General features: G+C 42.4%; 1 protein-coding gene across 1 annotated transcript; it reads right to left on the bottom strand.

Annotated features, from left to right (window-relative positions):
* Positions 1 to 3180: 3180 nt before the first annotated feature.
* Positions 3181 to 20828, bottom strand: RCCD1 (RCC1 domain containing 1). The gene is made up of 8 exons (XM_078593316.1): positions 20568 to 20828; positions 18583 to 18822; positions 12346 to 12508; positions 10166 to 10287; positions 8959 to 9069; positions 7500 to 7736; positions 6278 to 6307; positions 3181 to 4444 (listed from the first exon to the last, which is right to left on the bottom strand). Exons 1-8 carry the CDS (start codon positions 20794 to 20796, stop codon positions 4290 to 4292), a joined length of 1287 nt encoding a protein of 428 aa, XP_078449442.1. The 5' UTR covers positions 20797 to 20828; the 3' UTR covers positions 3181 to 4289.
* Positions 20829 to 20893: the final 65 nt, after the last annotated feature.

Below are 20893 nucleotides of genomic sequence, written 5' to 3' on the forward strand. Positions count from 1 at the left end.
CATGAAATCTAAAATAAGGTTTCTTTACTTTCTGGCCTTAATAGGTGCTTACTACTTACATTTCTTATGCTATTTGTTGTGCTTGGTTGCACTTTATATTGCTGTGGTTTTGACGGGTTTCTTTTTTCATTCCTGTTGCTCCATGCCCCCTGTACAGTTCCCGTTCTGTTGTAATTTTCACCGATGCCTATTTTATTGAAGGAGATATTGGCACATAAAATGAATATTTATTGAATACGGGTTGATAGTATATTGATACATTTGTAACGTACATGGGCACAGAGGCACTTGGTTGACAAGATGCCAACGCATATGAAAGGATAATCTCACAATGGGCCATTCAAGTTCAATGTATAAGCGTATTCTATTATTAACTGCTTTTCCAGTGCAAAGTTTAAGTAATCTAGTTTTATTAATATTCAGCATGTCGTTAATGTGATTGTCTTATGCTGCGTGCCATTCTTACAGTCTGCAAATTGTGCTGTTGGAACAGTCGGTAGTATATCAGTATAAAAAATGTAAATTTAAACAAATCGTGCTTTTTATTTGTACATGGCATCGCTATTTCTTCATCAATGTCCAGCAGACAACAATCCATAATGCATAGTGTATATTAACATCCGTTTGAATAAAATTTTAACAATGCATATTAATATTTTTAAAACTGATGGGTATGATAACAAATATACGTTCCCCAATATATCAAGACATAAAATGCTGCTAGAAAATAAAAATAAACATGTTATGGTCTATTCATGTTTTACCAGTCTACTTGGAAACCTGCAAAACATCGCACTCTCGAGTCATGTTTGGATAACTTGTATTAGCCACTCAATATAAATATTTCCGAATGTCTCCAGCGTACGCTCTAACTAAACAATTTTGCGGTTCAATTTAGGTCAGAGAAAATGAAATGTCAATGTTTGTTTTTTTTGTTGGGAAAGAAAAAAATTAAATCAGTGTTTTAATATATTTTGTACGATGTCATGTTGAAAGACAATCAGAGACCCTCCAATATAACTGTGTGCTCAGCACAATAGGCCGGTGAAATGACCCACTGGTTGCAGAGGTTCACAGTACGTATCCAGTGGTAACCTTAATTAATACTGCGGGTGTATTAACTGTAAGGATTTGTGCCATCTGCTTCACAGTGAATGTTAGCGATCCCATGACATAATTCGTAAGAGTAGGCCATTGTGTGCTGACATATAGTCCATAATTGCCAAATAAAAAAATATATCTGCAAATTACTAATTTGGAATGTATATTTGGAATATACATTGCAATAATCGCCCCTACTACTTGATAGGACCCTCTTAAAGAGAATGAATAGATAACCCTGTATGACTGTGCCCATTCAAGTGTATAGTGACTGTGATTGTCACTGTGTGGTGCCGGGCTTACGAAGCCACGGCGGATGTGTTGGCATTACGTGTAGCCCGCTTACTGGGCGTAGTACCACCAGCCCTAGCGAGGCACCACGTACAGTGTGCGGTGCGGGCTCCCGGTGAGGGAGCAAAAGAGTCAGCCAGCCAGGGTTACGTTGGGGTACGCTGGTTGACCTGCCGACACGTGACCGGATGATATTGGAGGGGGGCCACCGGTGGACGGGGGCCACTGGGCGGTCACGTGGTCTAAAAGAGCTCTCGAGGAGCCTTCGGGAAAGAGTTCGAGAAATCTAGGTGGGCAGGGCGAGAGGCGAAACCAACCCCAGCCCAGGCCGATATAACGGGCCCCGTGAGGCGCTCGAGGTTTTTCGTGTTGCTGGTGATGAAGATCCACGTCGGGTAAAAGGAGCCTCTCGCCACGCTGTCCGGGACCCAACTTGTGGTCCGGGCCGGGATAGCGAACCGTGTCTAGTTCTGCCGTAGCGTGGCTAGATGAGCATTCAACACCCAAGTGTAAGTTGTGTTATGTTATGTTGATTTATTGAAGTGTTGCTCCCAAGATAACGTCTGCGACTCAGTTGGACTCACTACGCAAGCACAAACCGACCAGGTACTCGTACACAGGGAAATATGCAGAACCCAGGGACCAAGGGTTCTGTATAATCTCATATTTCCCTAGTCTCTCCAAGTGCATTTAGCACCTGCTACATTGAGCACCAGCTAGCATCCACTCACTCTCCAGCTGAGGGGGATGTCTTAATCGATGGATCTGCTTCAGTGTTGCCACATGGTCTTCAATCTCATGTGCAAGGTCTACAGTGTGGAATACCTTGGTCAGACGGAGGGGCAGCGCCAGGCCCGTGTCATGCGGCATGTGCCACTCCACTCTGCTGCTGAACACTCCGCGGTGGCCAAGCACACCTTGGATATGGCATAAAATGTACCTCTCAAACGTGACTTGGATAACCCCAACAGCTTCATAGGATCCATGAGGAGCATTTATATGGTTTACATCACCAGGGATGGCCTGTCACCTTGCTTCATTGCTACCCATGCCTTGAGGAGCTTTTCCCAACCAAATCCCAGACAACCACCAGTGGCATTCAGTTCATAACATTTGCATGTGTGCATGCATACACGGATTGACGATTCTCAGCCTCAAACCACATCTTCAATATTCCCTTTCCCCAAAATGTATATTTCCCGCCCTCACCCTTCCTCACCACCGAAGCTTTATAAGAATGTTAATCCACGTTCATCTGTCCACATATACATATAACGAAATGTGTCATATTCCAGACTGAGCTGTACATATGACCGTTCGCCCTGTTTCTCTAAACACTTGGCCTCAGTGTGCCTATCTAGGTTGAGATGTAATGCAAGGTACTTTGAGAGTTTCACACTTGGGATGAGTACGATCTCAGTACTGTACACTGAAAATCCTCATTGGTTAAAAAGGCTGCTTTGCCCCAAGTTGCCCTACGTATTCAACAGAGCAAACCCTCAGTGGCACACATACGAAGCGGGGACTGGAATAGCCAGCTTAATAGGCTGCTCTAATACCTTGGGCTAAGGCACTCTATAAATATAAAATTACTGGTATTTATTGGGCTAGCTTGCAATCAGCTATGCACACACTAGCCTAAGAAGGCAGTGGAGTAGGGAAAGCTGAGTCTTGACAATTATTTTCGACTGTCCAATATTGGGATTTTTTTACTCCATTTTCATAAGTATTTTTCATATGGTATAAAAAGCAAGTACCCAGAGAAAACCCACACATACGAGGCACAACTGGGTTTATGAAGCCGTTTATTGTCCTGTCAAGTCCTGCTCAATGCACAGCCAAGCAGGTTTGGGAATCTCACACATAGACGATCCACAAATCTGTCTCCGCAGTGCTGGATTACAGGCCTTCAATGTATTTTCGCAGTGTAAATCCACACTTTTGCTCGTCTGACTATAGGTTTGACATCTGACCTGGTGACTTGGTGTGGCGCCCACTTACTTTTGTCATAAGTAAATCTGGTGGGCAAAGCTGATTTACACATGGCGAAATATATTTTGATGCAGTGTAAGCTATGGCCTTAAACCGAAGTTATCATTGATGTCCCCATTTCTATATATTAAGTTTCAAATTTCATTACATCAACACATTTTGGCAATTGTACCAATCAAGGGCCTTAAATAAAAGGCCATGCTTTTTTCAACATTGCTAGAATTGACAGACACCATGTCGAATATAAAAGACGAGCTTTTTTGCCCATCCAAGGACGGGTGCATATTGCAGTAAATCTGAAATATTCAATAAAAAAAATTGTTCAGCTCATGATTATTGAGGGGGGGGGGGGGGTAGCCCCATGTGGAGTGACGTTACCCACTAATGGTTATTGGAGAGGGGTGCGACATGTGGAGTGACGTCACCCACTCATGGTTATTGTGGAGGGGGGCGGAATACGTAGTGACGTCGCCCGCTGATGATTATTAATGAGGGGAGGGGTGTATCATGTGGAGTGCGCAACCTTCTTGTGCGTTCGTGTAAATTTCCACGTGGACATGAATATGAATGGGGGGGGGTCTCTTTTGCAGTGACATCATGCACGGATGTAGCACTGTGCTCGTCGATTTATTTTTTACCGTCACTTTCTGTAAAGAAACGTCATATTTGAAGCAACTTTGCGTAATAAATTATTTAATTCAGCTCGACCTTCTTCTGCATTCGTGTAAAAATCCACTCACTCATGAATATTAATAAGGGGGATGGGTGTCATGTGTAGTGACGTCACACAGGGGGTGGGCCTCATGTGGAGTGACGTCACACGTGGGACGGACAGACATTTATGTGTGATTATAGTAGGTAATTCCAAAGACACTTTCAAGCCCTAAAAATAGGAAACATTTACTTTATTTATTGCTGGGCATAGGCCGTGCCATTGCAAAGGTGCTCCAGTCACCGCAGCGCACTGCCACCACCTCGAGGCTGTGCTGGCAGAAGAATTCCACGTGCTGTGGCTCGTCCCAACTCCTGCGGGAGCCATGGCCCAGCTGGCCATGCTCCCCTGAAAGGTGAAACAACCAAAGCGTGTCGGTTATTATGCCTAAAGCATTGCCACACCTTTGGTGTTCGCTGTGGATGTACGACTTAAACACATTCTACATTTGTAATATGTTGAACGCAAATTAGCTTTGTCATAAATTACTTCCATAGGTGGTTAGCAGAGAACTTAAAAAAGACAAAATGTGCTTTGCGGACAACTTAGAATACCATTTTACAATATATGTACGTGTACTGACTAAAGACCGTGTCAATCCACTGCGGGATGGAGGTCGTTCAATTCCATGCATGTCATGAGGGTTATTTAGCATACTTCTCACGCTAATCAGTGTGATGGGTATGGTGGGGGAACATGGAAGTACAATACAAGATTGGATTTTATAGCACTGCCCAATGTTGCCCAGAATGTCCATAACAGCTAGAATGTATGTGATCTCATCAGATCAAGGAATAAGCAGCCTTGAGCTTGGTTAGTGCTTGAAAGGGTGAGCATAGCTAATGGCCTCTTTCTTGATTGGGAGAGCGAGAAGCTGCATCAGTGTGTAGTTACACACACCTGAAATTTTTTAAAATAACTGTTCCTATTACGTTTAAAAAAAACTAATTGCTAAAATCCCAACTACATGAAACAAAGCTTTATTACAGACCAAAATTTGGTCTGAGGTGTCTTACTTATCCCATTTGTGAACTAGTTTGCTACCTATAGAAGAGGTATTTAGTTATTCCTATCTTGAACATAGTCTGGCGTGCATATATTTAACGCTGTAGATGCGTACCTGAAAAGTGCCACGTTAAGCGAAAATGTGTTAAGCGAGGAATTATTATATGTACATTGCAGGGTATAAATAAACCCAATGCACATTTGCACTTTAAAATCACCCTAGTCATCCCATGATGGGACAAAGAACTGAGATGAGGGTACGCTGCGTACTGTATTACTCCACGCATAGACCCGGAATTCCCATACTGCTGAGCGGCCCAGACCAACAAAACAGTTTGTCATCGACTGCTCATGAACCGCACGCACGTTGTCGTTCAAAAAGTGTTTCCTAATAGAGGAACCGTATGATAGTGAAACACATTGTGAAAAAATGCGTTTAGCGAGGATTTTCCGTATAATTTAATATCAATATTGCTCTCTTTCAAAAGGCACAACACAATATATCAGCCTCCCAGACAGATCTGCCCAACTATCACTTCCCAATGAGTCTGAATGTTGTCAATCTTTTTTATTCCAGAGGCAAGGGCAAGCCAATTTAGATTGCATTATATACCACAATGAGATGTATTTAAGTTTACACAGTGGGGCATCCAAAACATCACATACAGACAATAAAGTAGTTATTTCTAACACGGTCGTTGTAAAAACTAATTTCCAATGTGAGGGCTGCTTTTAGCAGTGAGAACTTTGACAGCTCCTTTTCAGCAGGGCTGTCCACTCATTTGTTTATGCACTGTACAACTAAGCTGATGTTTTCTCTATGCAAGCGGAGTATGAGGTAGACATGAAATTTAATTTATGCTGATCAGTTTGTACACATGTGCAGGAGGAAATCACCGTGTACCATCAAATAATTCTAAGGATCAAGGGTACGAGAATACGAACACGTATAACAGATCAAAGTGGCTTTATTACACACATCCAATAAGATGATAAATATAATTGTAAATAAGAGCATAGCTAAAAGAATACCTTTCCTATGTTGTCCCGTGACATGCAACGAAGGTAGGAAGCTGTTGCAAATATACACACTTAATAGTAGCACAATCTGGATGAAATGGATTTCAAAGCAGTACTGATGCACATGTAAGTAAGCAAGTACACACAATCACTTACCCCATCCCCATGTGTAGAGCTTGCTACACTCTGCAACCAAAATAAACAAAGTAGAAGTTAAACCGAGTAATTTGAAATTCACGTTACGATCAGCTAGCTTGAAATTAATGGCCGTTATGCACTATTCTTGAATTCCCATATTTACACAGGAAATAATACTGCAATTACTTGTTCATACCACTGCTAGGGCCTCTACTAGTATGTTTTGGCTTCCATGCTGGCCAGATGTCTTGGAAAAGATTGGAAGTACTCACACTTTACCCCACTACACATGCCCTGGAGATATTTTGTGATGTACCCAAAGCTGGTGTGCACCCACAGCTGGTGTGCACCCACAGCTGGCGACTACCCACAGCTGGCGACTACCCACAGCTGGCGTGTACCCATAGCTGGCGTGTACCCACAGCTCGTGCTGCTGGGTGTACAGTGGGGGGGGGGGGGTTAAGAAATCTGGCCATTGTTTCAACTACCGTGCTGGGAGATCAATCATGAGACCTGTGTATTGCAAGTCCATGTTCTAACAATTATACCACGGTAGCATCCCTCACTATTAACATAACACATGGTAACTTTTATTTTGGTCCAATATCATAAGGTGTCAATACAGCATACCTAACTTGTGAATGACTTCAGAAGAGTACTGTAAATTTCTAAATAATATTTAAAAAGGAAATAGGGAAAATGTTGTAATACCTAGCTGTGCACACAACACTTTCACTATATGGCCAAATATTATATGAATTTCATGTGAACCAGAATAATAATTCTGTACTTTTTACTTCTCTGTCTCTGCATCTCTCTTCATCTTCTTCTAATAAACATGCTTGAAGTATAGCAAAGGTCTTCTCACACTATGTTTTGCGCATGGGAGTTGTTTGAATAAAATTCACCACGTTGGTCAGTTTGTGACATATTGGGGGCCAGGGCCATGTCAGGTATTACTTGCAACAGCCGATCAGGAAACAGACGCGTGTCGCCAGTTAAGAGGTGCACAAATCACCGCATCATTGCTCTTCCATAAAGGTGAACCATATATTTAAAATTATTAAGATTTACTAAAATATTTAAAATGGACAAAACATAAAAATCCTACACGGATTTGTTTGATATTTTTCATATTTAGATACACAAGTAAGCTGCAAACAAGCTTTAGTTCTGAAAACAGAATTCATGTAAAGGAAATTGCCAACTAATTGACACATGAAGTTGAGATGAAAATTACTCGTGAGGGCGACTGTGTGCCTGGACCCAGCGGCGACGGCCGATATCTCATCATCGCCGGGGAAGTCCAGCAGTGCAGGGAAGGCTTGTATTGAGATGTACTGTGTTCCCGTCTTCTGTGATTCTCCCTTTTCTCCATGAGAGGCGTCCTGTGGCTCTCGTTCTTCATCCGCTCTGCACCCATGTTGTTGTTTGTTTGCATCCGACGGTGGCACCAGTGAACAATCATTCTCCCGCCCTTGTCGAAAACAAATTAATCACAAAATGTAGACCACATAAACCTCCTGTACCTTCCACAAATTACTCTTCCACATTGCTAGAGCAAAGGCAACAAATAAAAAATTAATATCACCACCAAGTCGAGCAATACTGCTCCACCAATAATTTTAAAAGGTGGCACCTGTCAATAAGTATATGAATCTTCCAGTTGTTCAGAAGCACAAAACTTCAAATTATAATCCATGAGTCATAATAAAAATATATTGCAGTAAATCTCGTAAATATGTGTCATTAACCCACCACCACCCGACTGCCAATTAGTAAGATTTGTCACGTACTTTAGTACACCGGTATATTGGATAGTAAACCCATAACAAATACAATTTGAGTACAACATCTCATTGGCGATGACAAAACCAGCTACATCAAGCGATTAGCGAGAACTGTGAAGAAGTCTTCCTGTTGCGGTTTTAAATAGAGTAAAGGTGATGTCACCACTGTGAGACCATTAGGTGTGAAGACCAGAGGGGGGTTAATGTGGTCATATAAGTTACAATGGGTCATGTTAATCTGAGAAAATCCAGTATATATTCCTGGTTGGATTAGTCACAGCTAAAAAGCATGTGATAATGTGAATAGGCATGTAATAAAATGGTGTATTACTTAATAATATGCTTCCAAGCACCACTGAGCCTATAGCTATCAGAATGGTGCTGAAATAGTAACTCATTGCACGTTTTGTTTACGTGACAAACCATACTAATTAGCTATGTCGGGTGGTGGTGGGTTCACAACACATTTATATTTCCACGATCTAACCCCAAAAAAATTACTATGAATAATATTGTTTGTGAAAGCCTACATGTTATATAATCCATTCATTTTCTAAAGGGAAATCGCTTGAAATTTGAGCAGTGTGATATCATTTTCAGGTTGTCAACCATGTTACAAATAATCAAATGACTATAATCTATTACTGTTTCGAAAACAATTGTCCAGTGTCATGAACGTTTTAAAGAGTGCGTATGCAGGCACACTGCGTTATGCAGTGTGCCTGCTGACGTCACGCATCCCCCCCGCACCCTCCGCGTAGGCCGTCTATTAATCCAAGACAAGAATCCAAGTCCCGGGCGAAGCTGGGTAGTAAAACTAGTGATACATAAGAATAAGTGGGTCCAAAAAGCATGAAGACACTAAAATCTGTGCTAAACACTGCACACAGTTATATGCTTCTCACTTACCATGGAGATTGCATCGTTTTGGAGAGTTACTCCCCTCACCGAGACCACGTTTTGATGGCAGGCCCAGCTGTCCAGCTTCATTCCAGCCCCAAGTGTAAACATCCCCACCCCCTGCACGTTGCACCATAAGAGAACAGTCTCAACGGAAGCACTCAACAAATACACTTGTTCGTGAGAATGGGACTGTAGACAAAACCATTTCACAATTTTAGTTTCTCTATGACCATGGGACATCAGTGTTACTTGGGCATGTCAGGTGTTAAAATTATGAGCAACCCAAAGATTCCATTTCTACTACAGTTTTAACACTGATAGCAATCATTGTGAAAAACAAATGTATTAATCCAACAAAATGCCTCATGTAATCTGCTTAGGTATTCCCATGATTTTCGTGGGACTGCGGCTCTGAAAACCTTCCCAGTAGTCAGAGTTCTCCAAGGATTCGTGAACCAATCATAATATGATGTTCAAGTGGGTGCTGCCATGGTTCAGTATCTTGAGTCCTGTAGTTCCCAAGGGCCACTGGTCTCATGTGGATCTATCAAACTGTGACATACAATTAAGACAGTGCTTATGTCTCATCTATCCTGTGAACACGTGATGGAGATAAGGACCTTTCCATGTCCAGAAACAAAGTTTAACAGGATGGGTAAATATCGATTCACCTCCTCCCTATCCCCCCTCATGTGATCTATTGTTTCATAATTTACTTTTGGGTTAGGACACATAACCTTAGGTCAGAAGGCCCAACCCTAAACTCAATTAAGAATCATAATTTCAGCTATAGTTTTTTTAAGATACATTTTCAGTGTCAGTTGCCAAATTGCCATGTTATCATTTCATTTTCAGGAGAAAGGCAGTAACACGAGATGGATGAGAGCAGACAGGATAAAGGACGCATAAGAAAATAGAACGATATCAAGTGACAATGAAGAACAGCATGAGGTAGCGGTGAGTGATGGGGAGTCATGAGAAATGAAGAAGACAGCACAGGTTATCCCTTCAGTCAATAAAAGTCAATAACATTCGTACCACTTAGTGGGATTCAACAATGGTCATCCTATAAAATAACAGACCTGGGGAACGTAGAATTTCAACCAATAACTCAGGAATCTCTTTAACCCTCCCCAGCGCACAGCTAATATGCACACGCAAGACAAGCAGTGAAAATATTAAATATATCAGATATAGCAGGATGATGACTCACTGCTGAGGGCCACCGAGTGCCACCCCCCTGCCGCTACGCCCACCATGGGAAGGCCCTGCAGTCCCTCGACGGGCCGGGGGGCCGCCTCGGCCTCTGTTGTACCATGTCCTTGCTGTCCATGCCTAAGTTGGACAACACACCATCATCTCACTGTTCATTTCTAGTTTATAATTGCCCAAAATCAAGCCCGGAATCCCAACTATGCCAGCTCTGTCCTCTGACCTCTGAAACCACTTGGCCACATCCACTCGTATTATTTAAACTTGATGGGTGCGCAAAGTAGAGTTTAACAACTGTATATTTATAAAACGTGTTGGCTCAAGGCACTTAACATAGTTTAACAAGCAATAACAAAATGTAGTAAATGCATTTTGGGGGGTTGCAACTTTTCAATTTTTAAATGGATTAAATGCTCAATTTCACTTATAAAAGATAAACTTAAAGAGGAACCAATATCAGCCGAGTCATTGTGCCCAATTGAATAGTTTTCTTATATTTAACAGAGAGAATTCGTGATTTATAACACATTATAGGCGTATGAATGGAGAAACCTCGTAAATGCCAAACACAGAATGTTTACGCGCACCCTTTAGGAACAAAGTCTATAGAAACCACAACAGAACACAGTAGGCCACATGAAGCACTGCACCTAACAAGAATTTGAGAATACTGAAAAATAAATCTTTCCAAAATGGTACGTATAAACATTATTTCGTTCATTACGATACCTTTATTCGCTTATATAATTATTTTCTCTTTCGTGTGTATGCATTTCTGTTTGCCACCTTAGTCCAATTCCATGTTTCTCTTGCCATGCCAATGTGCGTCCCTCTCTCCTCCTGTGGTCCCCAATGTCCTCTATGGTTGACCCACATTTAATTATTATTTAACGTGGGCAATGTGACCATCACTTTATTTTAAATGATTGTTAACAATAGGATTGCTTCCATGCAAGGCATTGTGCACGTCACCACCAGCAGTAAAATGTAATGCTACTCGGGGAGCAACGAAAACGCCCCCTGGCGATGATTTGATGAATCGTCGCGATTCAGCTTCACAATTCGATTTAAGAATCAATACTCTCTTTTAAATTGCGTGAATGTAGCGACTCCTAGGGGCTGCAGGGATCAGGTGAACCCTCTAGAAAAAAATTATCCTTTTAATTTGATACTCAATTTAATACCCAACATTAATCACTGTCCAATGTATCATATCCTGAACAGAGAGCAGCCTCAATGCAGATAAAATAGTTCTATATTGGACAGTCATAGTTCAATATAACAGGCTTAACTCATGACCCACAGAACCAATAACACATGTGTAAATAAGAAATGTGCGTTACTGCTGCAAATTCTTTCGAGGGCATACTTTCAGTTCAAGCTTAATTTCCATCCAATCGGCTTCTCATTCCATTCTGTCTTGTAAGCTTATCTATATATATAAAAGGGAAATTTGTTATTATGTGTGTCTGTTCAAAATGTTCAGCGTACTTCCCGATACGCAAAAAACTTAAAATTTGCCATGTGGGTACTTACCAGACTGTACATCATGCAAAAATTATAAAAATAATGCATATATTTTGCACGGCAAGTGAGCTGTGACGTCACATCTGTCATGTCACCAGCGCATGCGTAGTGCTTAGCGCGCTGCGCTACGAACCCGGCGACCCGAGTTCGATTGCCGCTCAGGGCCACCACCGGTGACGATTATTTCAACCGGTCCTGGGCCTCCCTTAGGTCGACTCAGCCTCAAACGAGTAACTGCTGTGGTGTGTGAACATCGCCACTGGGCAGACAAAGGCGGCCGGGCGTGGTGAATCCAAGTCCTGGGCGAAGCCGGGTCGTAAAGCTAGTAAACTTATAAATATTTTTCCCTTCCATTCCCATAAGCTTCATTTGTGTTCCTACCCACTCCAATGAAACATTGATGAGTAACATAGTGTCACTATCTATTGTGCACGAACATGTTTAATATGTGAAACGGAAGGGTAGCGTCTCAAACATATTTGAGTTTCACTTTACAGAAATCTTTCCAACTTAAATTAGTGTAGACGTGTTTATATGTCCACAGTACCAGTGAATGATGTGTCTTGCCTTACATATCCGAATGCTATTGTCTACTGATGCTGCTAAAAATGTATATAAATCACTTGCAGCCACCTAGACCTGTTCTGTTCTTACCTGCCGGGGCCCCAACCCCAAATGGTTCCATCATCTGTGAGAAGGAGCACATGCTCGCGCCCCAGGGCCAGTTGGAGAGCCCGCACCCCTCCCGCCAGCTCAGGCAGTGGATGGAAGAAAGGAGGTCGCAGGTCAACATAACCACCGGGCACGAGAGGGAGCACTGCTTTCACAGGAACAGCAGAGTAACAAGTTCAGTTCAGTTAATTTACTAGGTATAGCCCTGTGAGCCATTCGGCTCTTGAATCGGGTGCAACCGCAACAAACAAAAACATGAACAAGAAACATCTTAAAGTGACTACGTGCAACAGAAAAATCCAGGAAAAAACAGCAGTCTTCCAGAAAAAAGCACCGTATATCAATGCTGTGTGCAAAAATCCCAGTGGGATGCAAGTCAAACAATAACAACCATAAGACAATTTCGATTAAAGTTATCAGTCTAAATTTCGATTTAAAGCTTTCGTGACTGCAGGGATTCATCTTCTTGGTTCTTTCGGTAAAGTCACGTAGAAGGGAAGTAATAAAATAATAAAAATAAAACATAATAAAACAATTCTCACGACGTTTCGGCCACAACGCAAGCAGCCGTCCTCAGGCGAAGAATGAGACATTATCAAGCTAGGAGCTTATATAGGTGTAGCGAGGAGGAGCGCCTTAACAAAAGAATGTGCATATGAAGAGGAATTTAGCATACCAATGGGCAATGCGTAGGAGGTGGGCGGAGGGGTTTCAAAGTCCCATTATGCACATGCATTATGCAGGATCAACAGCACCACGGGGGGGCGCAAGGAACAGCGTTAATAAAGGAAAGGAATGTTAATGATATGTAGCTGCATTTACCAAACAACCATGTAGAAAACCAAAGTAAAAAACTACATAAAAAACTAAAATATAAACTGATACTTACTATACTCTACAATAAGCTGAGTTACTAACAACAAATAATAAATTACAATTCTACGTCGTAAGAAGTATATAATATACTTCCATCTAAACTTTATTCTCTTAGCATATACAGTACTATATACTGCCATAGATAAACCCAACATTAAATTATATACTGTATTTCTGTAAACCACCCTATACTTTATACATTTGAATATAACACAATGTATTATTCAACTCACCCTAATGTGTATCGAAATGGTTTATTACGTCCTTCCAATGATTGCTAAGCCTGAATCCATCTTCTCGGTTAAAATTGTCTCTGTGTTTGTATATGTGGATCGCCTCATGAACGAATCTCTCATGATAGCCAGATGGCTTGCAGAGAACCTCCGTCTTGGAGAAGTCAATGTCATGTGAGCCCACTGAGTTGTAACAGTGGTCTGCCACGGCTGAGGTGTTTGTCCTACCGTGTTTTAGATCAGCTTTATGTTCACGAATGCGGTCTGAGACGTGTCGTTTGGTTTCCCCAATGTAACTGCTACCACAGAGGCAACTTAGTTTGTAGACGCCAGGGTACTGTATGTCTGGAATCACATCTTTTACAGACGGTACCAGATCACGGATTTTATGTACTGTGTTGAATCGGACCTGGATCTTGTGTTTAATCAGGTTTTTGGAGATCTTTTTTGTGACCCCAGCAATGTAGGGTAAGGTGATGGTCTTGAAAGGCTCCTCAACAGGATCCTTCTTGATGGTTGGCTTTGCGGATTGTGTAGTCGGAGTAACCATTAGCCTTAAGAGCTTGGCGTACGTGTTTGAGTTCACTGGAAATGTGTTCATGGTCGGAGATGCATTGGGCTCTATGATATAGAGTCTTGATGAGGGAATTCTTCTGGGATGGATGGTGTATAACTCTATACTACAACAAATATGGCTAAACCAAAACGTTTTCGAAATCACCAAAATAAAGCTATAAAAACAATGTAAGAGAAGGTAGCAATTCACATGAAAAGGGTACACTCACAATTCTATTGGTCAAAATATAAAAGTTTCACAAACATTAAGTATAATGCCTTATTCATGTGGAATGACACTGTATGTTCCTGAATTATTTAGGGAACTGAACAAAGACCAAAAAAGTTATATTTTAAATTGCCAATGTATTGTTGTTAAATGCACTGGCAGAGCCAGTGGGGGGTGGGGTGGCACGTGCCCCCCCAATGATCCGATCGAAATCCCTAATTTCGATCAGATCATTGGGGTTTATTCGTAATAAATCGGCATTTTGCAACCCCCACTGGCACTGTGTAGCATATTAGCATAGTATTATGTGCCAGGGACTCTATGAAATGATAGGACAATAGTCTGAGTCCATAATTGGCAATAAGTAACGGCAAAGCAGTTATAAGTGACTCAGAATTGTGCGCAGTTGCATATACAGTACATGACTTCCCTGAAGGCATACCTTCAGCGAGCGCAATGCCGATCACACACGGTTCGAATTCAACCCTCGATCGATGGCTGCGCCATCGCCGCACACGCGTCGAATAAAAAGCAAGGGACAAGTCCTTACTTACTAACAACTCCTATCATTTTTCATTGCTGGAAGGGTTGCCCCCCCTACTTGAAAATCCTGGCTCCGCCACTGGTTAAATGGTATACAGGTATCCCTAAATCTATGAAAGGATGCGTTCTTCAAAAAACATGCGTAAAACTAAATTTCGTAAATCAGAATGGCTTTTACAAATGTGTTTCAGATAGTCATTCAAACACTACTCCAAACCTACAAATATACTTTTCACAATACAAAAATAATAATAAAGAATATAAATATTGAAATGGTTGAGTAATACATTTAAAAAAATTTATCATTTCAGGGAACTCACCAAAACATCTGCATGTTGGAATGACTGGAAAGGTGATGCGGAGACATTACTATTGCACGGTAGGGATGCCATGACAGTCACGAATAGATGATGCAGCCTCCTGGGTGGTTCTTGTTTGATCACATGGCATATGCCATGTGAAATTTTGTTCATACGGAAATTCGGTTATGGTGATCGAAAAGTGTCCATAATTTGTCAATTGCATTCACGCAAAATGTATTAAACCAAACGTTCGTAAATCAAGGGATACCTGTTATGCATACATACTTAAATGCTGTTGTCTGTATGTATTTTTGAAAAAAGTCTGTTAAACATATTAATTTAAATTAATAGTTAATAATTTAGATTGTATTGGGATTTGCAGTACACCCAATATATTCTACATCATGGTCCTTAAACTTGTGGCACACATCTGACTCACACAGGCCATTGGAGTGGCCTACTGAGAGATATGGCAAGCCAAGACAAAGATATACAGATTAGTCAGATAAGATACTAAAGTGAGACAAGATAAGAGAGGAGTGATGTCCACAAGAGAACAATTAGTGAGATGAAAGCGAGATAAACAAAAGAGAGATTAATGTTCACGTGTACAGACTTCATGACTTGACTTCATGTGGCCTGCTAGCACACACATCCTATGGCATGCAACTAAACACACCGACCCAAACATATATATGTATTTTGAAGGGTGTCTATGAAGCAGGGTTTGGTCAAAAGTGGAGTATTAATTTAACTATGCTGCCACATCTTGAATTGTACTCAGAACTGTAAAATATTGTCTCAATCAGGCATGTTATTTAGAAAATTTTAATGAGTTGTCTACGTTTTATAGGTCACCCCTCATCATCTAAGTCGTGATTCTGTAATAGGGAACAATGAGGATACAGGGGCTTATTCACTTTGTCTCCGTCACTGGTGATGCGGTGAGCGATGCCATGGTGTATCACAAATCATGACGTCTCTGTCTCGCAATCCCTTTGGCTCCGTGGTCTGACACTGTTATGTCATTTTAGAAAGCGCTAGCCTAATTTCTCTCACTGCAGCATGCAATGAAGAGGTGGGAAGCTCTCCCAATGATCATGCACGATGGTCCAAGCAGAAGAGTTAGTTACGTTTATTGCAACCTAGAGACACGCTAAACACAACTCTCACGGAACTGCAGCCAATGACAGATTTTGCAAGATAGCTGTAGGTGACAATATATAATGCAGCACGAACACAATAGATTACCAGGAGTGACAGCCAGCATCTATCAGAATTATTTTTGCTTAAACCAGTTACAGTACTGTATGTTGAAAACTGAAACCATCTTTAAACAATATTTTATCACCATTTGTGTGTTTATATCCATGTTTACAATTTTTAGATACCCATAATATAAATCACATTATAACACAGACATAATACAACACATTTTACTGGAGATAGTAATGCAAAAATGAAAGCACATATGAGAAGTGATGCTTTCCAGGAAAAGATTTATTATTTGCAATGCAAAGCAGAAAAAAACAATGGTGGTTCGCAAAAATGTTTGCAAGTGTGTCAATTTTAAACTATATAATTCAGCATTGCATATCTGACTCACTGGAGACTGATGTATAGGCCGACATGAGAAAAGTTTCGCTAGGTGAACATCAATAGAAAATTACAGTTATGCTATGCACAACTAGGTTACTGGACAAAAAACCCCACAAACTGCTTTATATACAGGGAAATTATTTATTTGTACTTTAGAGTACACTTTGAAACAACACACTTTCCATTATCAGAACTGGGCGGGGGTGTATATATATGGTCAGGGGAGATACGTGATTGAATGTGTCGCTGTACTATAAAAAAAAATTGAGACAGATGCCATCCATCCTACGTCCTTCTTTGTGGGAGAGATACATAGATGACACGTTTGTCATCTGGCCCAAAGGTCTGCCAGCTCTGAACCAATTCTTCAACCACATCAATTCCATACACCCAGCCATAAAATTCTCCATGGAGGTGGAAAATAATGGAAATTTACCATTCTTGGATGTTTTGATCGAGAAGAGACCAGATTGCTCTTCGGGACACTCTTGTCTACAGGAAAGCCACCCACACGGATGTCTATCTAAAACCTAACTCCCACCACCATCCAGCCCAGAAGAATTCCCTCATCAAAACACTACACCATAGGGCCCGTTGCATTTCCGACCATCACCACTTAGCCAGTGAACTGGAGCACGTACACCAAGCCCTCAAGATGAATGGATATTCGGATTGCACAATCCGTAAAGCTGTCACCCCAACCGTTGGGAGAGAACCACCTGAGGACCCAATAAAAACCATGACCTTGCCATACATAACAGGGGTCACCAAAAAGATTTCCAAAATCATGAGCAAACACAAGATCCAGGTCCCATTCAACACAGTACATAAAATTCGTGATCTGATCCCATCTGTGAAGGATGTGATCCCTGACATGCAATACCCCGGTGTCTACAAACTAAGCTGTGCCTGCGGCAGTAGTTACATGGGGGAAACTAAGCGACATGTCTCAGATCGTGTTCGCAAACACAAGGCGGATCTGAAACACGGTAGGACCAACACCTCTGCCGTGGCTGATCATTGTTTTAATGCTGTGGGCACACATGAAATTGATTTCTCCAAGACGAAGGTGCTATGCAAACCCACTGGCTATCAACAAAGATTTGTTCATGAAGCTATCCAGATATATAAGCACAGACACAATTTCCACCGAGAAGATGGGTATAAACTGAACAATCATTAGGACATTATTAACCAGGTAAAGTCATAACTGGCTGTGATGCTTCCATCCTACCTGCCTATGTTAGCAGTTATTTCCGACTCTCTGAGTAACATTACCTTGTTAAATGTCTTTACATTAACAGGCTAAATGTCGCACTAACATAGCTGCTGCTCCCTTTTCTTCAATGCGGCGGTGGCGCTCGTTGTTTAATAGGCTGAATGTCTCTCATTAACACAGCCGCTGCTGCGGGAGCCATCTCACATTGACATGCTAATCTCTAATCTCGAGCAATACAATGGCTTCTTCAGCACTGTAGCCGTGGGGTTACATTAACAGATTGACATGCTATTCTCTAGCAACACAATGGCCGAGGTGTACCTAGCTCTGCGATCTTACATTTACTTGCAAATTCCATCTCTAGCCCCGCCCACTTACCCTTGGGTTGTACCCACCTCAAACCGATATAACCTTTGGCTGCAGTAGCTCTCTTGCTACGTCTTCCTGCCTCAGCAGTCCGCCTGCTGTATTTTTTCATCTGAAGACGATTGCTTGTGTTGCGATCGAAACGTCGTGATTTTTTATTATTTTTCTATCTACATGACTTTACCGAAAGACCCATAGAGTATGAATTCCTGCAGTCACGAAAGCTTTTAAGTCAAGATTTATATCATGAACAGAGCAATTCCTTAATATGGAACGTTTACAGATTACATAATGTACCTGGTGTCTCCTTTGCTCCCGAGAGTAGGGGCATGTCCCAAAGGGGACGTGCATTCTCATGCAAGTCCTCTGGAGGCAGGAGAGCCGAGCTCCACTCCCACACCTGGGCACACGCGTGCGTCACGAGCACGAGAAAACTATCATTGCATGCCAGCTGCTGCGCACCGTCAGCCAGGGGAACGCGTGTGGGGCCCGCTCTCCCTCCCTGTGCAAAACCCTGGACGCACACGTCTCGAGAACCTGCCAAGGAAGAGAAAGACATTTGGATGAGCTAAACGTCTAAAAACCCAATTAATTAGGGCTCAATAAAACGGATAAAATTATTTCACTTTGCAAAGATATATTTCGTTATGGTGACATCCATGCAAATGTAAATGGGATATAAACTTGTATCCTTGTAATACAGTACCTATAACTGCGCAAGACACGTGTACACAATGTGGCACTTGAACTGTGGTGGCACTTGTGGAAATTTAAAGATCGACTTCAAAACCCAGTTGAGGATGGATTCAGCCCATCACAATGGCATTAAAACGAGACGCAATGTGAGAAGTCAACACTGCTCACATGAGTGACAGTGGCCTCTGTAATAAGAATGAGAGGACTTCCCACCACCAGCTCAAGGAAGACGTGTATTTTTACATCTTTACTGGGCTTTACGGTTTGAATAACTTGGCTCTCCTTGCACATCTCACACCTTTTAGCGGATGGTCCCTTTTTTATACCTGGCCGTTTATTTGAATTATTTGTGGCCGTTTATTTGAATTATTTGTAACGCGTATTTCTCATAAACACGCGGCGTAGACCAGAAAGAAGATGTACCGTGGGCTTGTTTGCAGGAATAGAGATGAACGTGGACTGTGGACGCTTTGTGACCCAAGTCGATGGGAGGAATCGAGACACGCGAATGATGGGAGAGAGAAAAGCCCTCCTTCACCCACTGCAATGATTCATACTTAGGTTTTTTCGGTAAAGTCACGTAGGTAAAAAATACAAAGAATAGTACATTTAGCTGTGACGGTCCCACCTGAAGACGGAGACTTGTGTTGCCTCCGAAACGTCGTGATTTAATTGATTTATTTTCATTTATTATTATTTTATTTCTATTTTTATTTTTTTACCTACATGACTTTACCGAAAAAACCTAAGACTATAGATTTAGATCCCCACCACCACAGACTGTTTGGGTCAAGTGCCGTTAGCGGGAGGGGGGCCGGGAGGGGGGCCGGGGCGGCCACCCGAGGGGGTGGGGGGGGGTGGCGATCACCACGCCCGACCGCCTTTGTCTCCCTCGTGGCGATGTTAACACATCGTGCCAGGTACTCATTAAAGGCGGAGTAGAACGAGAGGAAATCCCAGGTTCGGATCGCGACTGTTAATGGATCTTGAGCGGGAATCGAACTCGGGGTTTGTAGCGCAGCGCGTTAAACTCGCTCCTCAACATACAAAACGCCTATTTCACGCACAACAGCGGAGCCAATTCGACCTTGATCCATTGCAGCTGCCCCCATCACAGTGATTTTTAAAATGATAAATCTCCTCAGAGATTTACATTGACTCAGAGAGAGGCAACTTGCACCGACACCCACACTCTGCCCCCAACAGCGCCGCTACGAAGCCTCGGCGACAAGGCCGGAACATCGTTCATATAAACAAAAACAACTACTGTGCGATGTTGTTTATTAAAACAAAACACGGGGAGGGCGATCAAATAGCCAATGGAATAAACAAGTAGACTTCAGTTACGTTTACCGTCTAAATAAAATGTTAATTTCGCCGGCCTATAGAGGCTTTGCAGTAGCGCTGCGTTAATGTTGGGTTAGTTTAGCTGGTTCTGTTTAAACCAGCAAACTATGCCTCGGTCTTGAACCCGAGAGGCTCAGCAGCAGCGTGAGACCCAAACAATAACAAAATAATATCACAAAGCATCGTAAGCGCGGTTTCCGTGGCCCACAGTGGGGCAAGACGAACTTCGCGGGGCTCACCGCGCAGCGCCGCGCTGCCCCAAGCCGGGGCCACGTCAACCACGGCCTGCTCATCATCATCTCCATCTTCTTCCTCGTCCTCGTCGTCTCCTTCCTCCGCCCTCTCGTGGGCCCCGAGCGTGACGAGTCTCGGACGGGTCACGCAAAGCTCCCGCGGATCGCTCCGCGCCGTGCCGAGCTGCCCGAAGGAGTTGAACCCGAACGCGAACCAGCGCGGCCGCGCGGCCATGTGGCTCCTCCTCCTGCTGCCCCCTGGCGATTGAAATCCTCATCCGTTTCCATCCTCCACTAAGGATATTCACGAACAACAACAAAACACGATATTC

The sequence above is a fragment of the Lampetra planeri genome, chromosome 4 (genome assembly GCF_965212315.1).
Source record: "Lampetra planeri chromosome 4, kcLamPlan1.2.h2, whole genome shotgun sequence".
Lineage (NCBI taxonomy): Eukaryota > Metazoa > Chordata > Hyperoartia > Petromyzontiformes > Petromyzontidae > Lampetra > Lampetra planeri.